The sequence below is a fragment of the Rhinichthys klamathensis genome, unplaced genomic scaffold (genome assembly GCF_029890125.1).
Source record: "Rhinichthys klamathensis goyatoka isolate OS25496 unplaced genomic scaffold, OSU_Roscu_1.1 h1tg000076l_1, whole genome shotgun sequence".
Lineage (NCBI taxonomy): Eukaryota > Metazoa > Chordata > Actinopteri > Cypriniformes > Leuciscidae > Rhinichthys > Rhinichthys klamathensis.
Window position 1 is genome coordinate 3,216,728 of NW_026606618.1, and position 6,457 is coordinate 3,223,184.

A 6,457-nucleotide genomic window follows, 5' to 3' on the forward strand; every position below is an offset into this window, starting at 1 on the left:
ATTAAGCTAACCTCAGTCAAGTGATCAATGCTAATTTCTATTGAAGTAAATCACCTACAATAATTTAAGCAAGATCACAAGTCATTTTTAAAACATTGAATATTAAGTATAAATAAAAAAATTCATAAAACTTTTCACGTTTTTTATAATCACATCCCTCCCATCTGTAATGCGTTCTACGTAAGGCAAATATACGAAAATGCATCTCACTCCCCTCAAGAAAAAAACAAGAGCCAAAGCTATAGGTTGATTATCTTTATTTATGTACAGACAAAAGTCAAACTAGACAACGTGAGGACCAGCAGAGAGCTGACTGGACACAGGAGCGACCAACGCATGCTTAAAAGCTGACTGTTTTGGCGGGCTTGGTCTCTCCGAGCTCAGCATCCAGATAACGATAACGGCGATGGCGACGCAAGGTTTCGATGGCCTTCTGCTCGATGGAGGAAGGTATAATGCCCAAGTCTTCCAGTCCTGGGAGGTCGGAGCACTTCATGTCCGTTGTGTGGAACTACAAATGAGGGTTTAGATTACTTGGTAAGTTCTTTATAATAATCTAAATATATTATGTTGTAATGCTCTGACACACATACCCGGTCGACTTTATCACGGGTTGTCCAGGGCTCGAAAGGGTTCATCTCAAAAAAGCTTGCGATAAGGCTAAAACCAGAGAACACAAAGTGAATATGAGGCTGCCAAAGGAAACATCTGTAAAGGTTAAAGGGATCACTCTAAAGCACACAAATATAGTAATTGGATTAAACCACTTGATTCATTTGGATTTCTTTTACAATCTGTTTATGAAGATTTTAAAGCATCAGAGTTTTGGGTGAAAAAACTTTCAATGGAGGGACATTTGTGCTCTGAAGTCTTATGGGTTTGAAATGACATGAGGGCGAGTAATTGATGCCAGAATTTTCATTTTCGGGTGAACTATCCCTTTAAGAAGAGTAATATGTAGTGATTTTTTAGGAGATGCTTACTGATAGAGAGGACGAGGCAAGGGATAAGCCAAAAATGGTCTGTGTGCCAGTGCGTACACATACTCTACCAGGTCATGCAGTAGATACCGGTTGGGCCTGTGGAGCAAGAGATTCAAGTTTTCAGATATAATAAATCATAGAATGGAAATGCATCATTTTTTTGAAAAATTTGAAGGCAGTGAAGGAGAAATGGGGCTGTTTCTTACCCAACTAATGCATACGTTTTCCCATTAGCATCGAGGTCTTTCATGGCATTGACAATGGCTTTGGCCACATCCACCACCTTTAAAAAGTAAACAAGGGTGAAATATTTAATATTTAATCTCAAATAACAAGAGAACATGACCATGTCAATTTAAAGTGCCCCTATTATGCTACTCTAAAGCCCAATTTATACTTCTGCGTCGACGTCCCGCCGTAGCTACATCGTATGCTGTGTGTAGCGCGCGTAACCTTCGGCGTAACCTGACGTGCACCTCTCCAAAAAGTGTAACAACGCGTCAATTCTACACGGACGCAAGCGCTGTGATTGGTCTGCTAGAACCGCTCCCTCGGGTTTCACATGCTCCCTCTGCGTGCATCGACGCGGACAACGACGCAGAAGTATAAATTAAAACCAACGCGTAGTCTACAGCGTAGAGGCTCCGGCGTAGCTCCGACGCAGAAGTATAAATCAGCCTTAAAGGTTTCTAATTTTGTTTTGAAGGTCAGGCTTACATGCATCCAAGTTCGAAAAACTCAAATATTTTGATAAATTATTCAGTCTCTCTAAACCCCTCCTTTTTGAGAGCCTGCTCTGCTTTGATTGGTTCAGACACTACCATATCTGAATTTCGACAGCGATACGAACAGTAATGATGCTGCCGGTTTTACCATATCAATTTGATTCCTCATACCTTGGAAGTACATGCAAAGTGCAAAGTCATCTCGACATTTCAACAACACAAACCAAACTTCCAGGCCTACAACTACAGTGTTTGAGTGCGAGTCAAAATAGACGTTGTTCAAGGGCAGCCAATGAAGGTCATAGGCTGGCATCATACAAATGTGTTACAAACCTTCGTAGGTTTGTGCAGGAACAGGAAGTAAGACTGGAATAAGCCTCATTTCAGGCAGTTCAGAATCGGTTCTTTCTTTTGGGAGACAATAACTTTGTGCACTGATATTTTAAAACTTTGCAGACTTTTCACATTCACAAACAGCTATATTACACACTACATGGAAGGTAATATCTGAAAAGGCATAATAGGTGCAGTTTAAATAAGATTCTTGTGTTCTAGTTTGATACTTACATGAACAGGCTGCTTGACTGTCTTCTTGCCCATTCCAATTAGAGGTACAGCTTTGCCAAACCAACGCATGTCTAAACAGACAATTAAAGGAAATATTATGGATTCAACAAAACAAGGTTGGGTACAAATTTGCTATTTGTATTAGTCAGAAAATAGAATGTCTGGTTTGGAACAAAATGAGGGTGAATTAAAAGCCAAGTTTCAAAATATTCACCAATAGCTGATGGAAATGGTATTCATCTATACAATTTTGCAAGCATTTTTTTGCTTAACTTTAACTCAATGTCGCTACTTCAAATGTTTTTGTAGAGAAAAAGAGTTTTAACACAAATAAATGTGATCACGTGACAGAACTACAAATGCATCTATGTTACTTCCATTTAATCGCTTTTTCACTGTAATGTTCAAGAGTGCATTAAATCTATTCAAACTTCAAATACAGTGGAATCTAAATTTTGAAAAACAATATTTATATGGTCTCATGACCTTCCCGTTGTATATACAATCGAATGAAACAAGTATTTTCTGTGATTTTTTTCTTAGCAGGGATTAAAATTATAAACTGTAATTTTGCCAATTTAAGTTGCAAATTAATTTTTTTTTTTACACATTTTGTGCTGAAGATGAAAAAAGTAAAACTGCATTGTGAATTCATTTAGAATAGCCAGTGGTTTCAACTGTCTCATTACTTTCTCCATTCCACAAAGATTTGGTGATATCTGGGAATGCGAATGATGCAGAATTTGCAATATACACAAAATTATGCATGGAAATGGCTCAAGGTTTTTTTGTTTTTTGTTTTTTTTATAAAAAAAAATGTACACTTTATTTGTAAAAGGCCAATTGGATGAAAACAGACTGGGGAAAGCAAATTGTGCTAACTTTTATATTCAGTTTATTGATAACAGAGCTGTGCAAAATAACAGAACTCTCATTTTTGGGTGAACTGTCTCTTTCAGACAGATATACCACATAAAATGAAGGCAAATATTAAATTGTTTCAATCAGTAACCGTTTTCAGGATGCAGTCAGATACCTACTAGCAAAGTGGTTTAAGAATCTATCTTCTCTTCCAAAGCACTCCGAGGGTTTCATAATGACGGCATCAGGGAACTCTTCCCGCACCGCTGCCTCTCCTACAGCCTGCAAGAGTAGAACTCATTACAACCAGTTATGACACGAGAACAGTGCAATCATCATACTTTATCATTCAATCATGCTTTAAATTTGTAGAATGCATTACAAATGACTTCAGAAAGATTGACCTATATTAGCAGCATAAATAGCATTATGGTTATTGCTTGAGATGATTTTCTGCATAGGTTTTTTCAGTGGAGAAACAGAAAGTCATTTCAGAAATCAAGCTAATGTCTTCCCTTTTACCAAATAGGTAAGAAAACGTCAATAACCATAATGCACTGGGCACTGCTGGGTAGTAATTGATTACATGTATTAAAATAAATGTAACATAGTTCATATACATGTACGGTACTACCGACATTGTAACAATACAAAGCGGGTTGACTTTAACTCTATGCACACACATGGTTTTTGAATAGGGATGTTACCGTTACCTTATTCCTTAGATACTTGGAGGGGCTGCGAATATCTGCGTTAAGGTGGGACATATGGATAAATTTTTTAATTCCGGCTTCACGAGCTGCCCTCGCCATCTGCTGGGGGATGGAGACGAAGATATCTTCAAACTTGTAGTTCCTTTAACAGAGAGATCAAATATTTTACAGAAACAATCTATATAAATATATCTGTAGAACAGTATCTAAGTTAGAATTTCACTTAGCTTAGGCAGAATCTAGTTTAATAGAAGTGGCTGATGAATATTTGATTTTGAGATATAGAAAAACTCTAAACTGTAAAAAGAGAAGCTTTAGTGGCTACCTGCCGTTTTTCCATCAAAATAAAAGTTTCATGGTTTAACATTTGAGAATAAAGAACATTTGAAGACATCCATAAATATTATTAGTATTGTATTTTTTTTAAAATACTCTATTTAATTTTACAGTGAAATATTAAGTCATATTGCTTTGTTTTTATTTATTAATTTTATATAGTTTTTATAGTGTTGCAGTAATATTTTATTATTATTATATAGACATATTGATATATAATCAAAACATTTTGGCCAAATTATACAGTCCAACAAACCTTTTTAAGTCACAATCACAATATTTATCACAAAAAAATGTAAAAAATTGGGCAATTAGATTTCCCCCCCAAATCGCATAGCCTTATTTTACAGTACCTGGTCTCCCACTCTCTTCCCACAAGGTTGATCACCACGTTGGAGTGAGCGATCGCTCTTTTGATCGATTCCTTATCTCTTGCATCCCATTCCTGTAAAAGCATAAGCTTAGCCCACTTTCATTAGAAAGAAAACTCTTCCTCTAGAAATAACTCACATGGTTATGGGTGTACTTACCATAAAGATGATCTGGCCGAGATCGCCCATAGGTCTGAGGTACATAAGATCGTACTGGTCACATCGGTGAGGAATCACGATCTGGGAGCCCATACGTCCTAAAACAAACCCCAACATCTTTTCAAACGAATAAACGACAATGGAAGGCTTGTAAGTGAATGAGGTTCATTCTGGCTTTTACGATGAACGATATGTGGACTCACCGAGTCGGTTGACAACATATCTCCCAAGAAATCCAGTGGCTCCAAACACTGTCGCAGATATTCCACTGGAGGACGAGCGGCCTCCTTTTCCTTTCGGCACCACGGCATGATGGATCTTCCTGTGCTGAACAGTCACAGGCCCAGCCGCCAGCAACACTGGAGAACAGGTGCCTGACGGACAGAGAACCATACCAAAACAAATGTCTATTAAAATAATAGAGACATAAAATGTTTATTGAAATAATTCAAATACACAGATGAAACCCTATAACCCAATAAGTCTACTGTATAACATAAACATTATCAACATGATCAAAACTTTGCTGGAAAACCTGTTGTACACAATCTACTACATGCTTTTTGTCACCTGATTGATAGCTTTTACTTTTATAGCAAGTAAAACGCCTTTTAGTGTAATTCTAAAAGTGTCCACCTTCAGGTCAATGTGACTTTTTCCTGTGAAATCATTACTGACTTTTATAAAGTAAGTTATGCAAGAATAACTTTTATTAACTACAGAGTTTTGATAATATAACCAAGCATTTAAATATTATCTTACTAAGACATTGTTGGGAGATACAGAATGGCAGTTGATATATACATTTTGTGGAAGTAGTATGCTATAGTATAGCATTTGTATTACTTACATTACAAGATATAATAATTCATCTTATTTTTTGTCAGTATAAATGTATCAGACTGCATATATTTGCTCAGTTTGGGCCTCTGAATAAAATTTAGGTATTTTTTTCGCTCCTGAAGTATGAGCTCCACATTTCTCCAATATCATACTGTTGCAGAAAGAATAAAGTTATAGAAAATAATAAAAGACGCATTGCGGCCATCTTATGTGCGGCTGTGATGTAAATAAACACCATCTCTAACGTTAGGTAGGGAGCTAACTATGTTTCGAGACATACTCGCGGATTATGCTACACTGCATGCGACAACTGCAAGCTGAAAATGATCAAATTAAAGTCCTGCAATAAAACGACTCGTTTTTATAGTTTTGAATGACAGAGTAGCGTATTTACACTGTATACTGCTGTTCTAGTGCATAAACGAGGCCTGATGTCTTCAGCCGGGGTCACAAAACAAAAGACAAAGATTTCCTTTAAACATCATCTAATCGCTATATTATTCGTCCTGTTAACAGCCTCAGCCATAACGGTGTTATATACAGTCACACTGTCTGTATGGTAAAGTAATCTAACGGTGAGCTTACCTGAAAGCTTGGGAAGGACACCGGCAGGACGGCAAAGCAGAGTGACAGCCGCCATGATTCTGGACGTCAGCGCAGAGGACGGAAGCTGAGGAGGGTCAAACGCAAAACGAAAAACTGACATTTTGGGGATAAGAACATGTAGAAAGCATTTTCTTTTCTTTTATCATTTTAAGTACGTCAAAGCAGCAAAAACTAAGCTATAAATATATTAAAATAGGAAAACAGAAAGCTTCGGACGCTAATATAAAGGATTCTTCCCACATTTGTATTGGCATTACAAGTTGTTTACCTTAGAGGTAACGTTAACGTTAAAC

At 37.0% G+C, this 6,457-nt stretch overlaps 1 protein-coding gene across 1 annotated transcript; it reads right to left on the bottom strand.

The window, feature by feature from the left end:
- Positions 1 to 240: 240 nt before the first annotated feature.
- On the bottom strand, positions 241 to 6,230 carry ndufa9a (NADH:ubiquinone oxidoreductase subunit A9a). Its single transcript, XM_056250988.1, has 11 exons — positions 6,144 to 6,230; positions 4,919 to 5,089; positions 4,716 to 4,813; positions 4,539 to 4,630; positions 3,850 to 3,991; positions 3,316 to 3,418; positions 2,276 to 2,346; positions 1,190 to 1,266; positions 984 to 1,079; positions 594 to 660; positions 241 to 511 (listed from the first exon to the last, which is right to left on the bottom strand). Exons 1-11 carry the CDS (start codon positions 6,196 to 6,198, stop codon positions 341 to 343), a joined length of 1,143 nt encoding a protein of 380 aa, XP_056106963.1. The 5' UTR covers positions 6,199 to 6,230; the 3' UTR covers positions 241 to 340.
- Positions 6,231 to 6,457: the final 227 nt, after the last annotated feature.

What these genes read in the sequence shown, in the direction of transcription:
- ndufa9a (XM_056250988.1), bottom strand. Translation starts at nt 6,198, where the DNA reads ATGGCGGCTGTCACTCTGCTTTGCCGTCCTGCCGGTGTCCTTCCCAAG. An exon ending in ATTCTTAAACCACTTTGCTA is followed by an intron (nt 2,347 to 3,315) that starts GTAGGTATCTGA and finishes TTGTCTGTTTAG; the next exon opens with ACATGCGTTGGTTTGGCAAA. An exon ending in AAAACGTATGCATTAGTTGG is followed by an intron (nt 1,080 to 1,189) that starts GTAAGAAACAGC and finishes CTTGCTCCACAG; the next exon opens with GCCCAACCGGTATCTACTGC.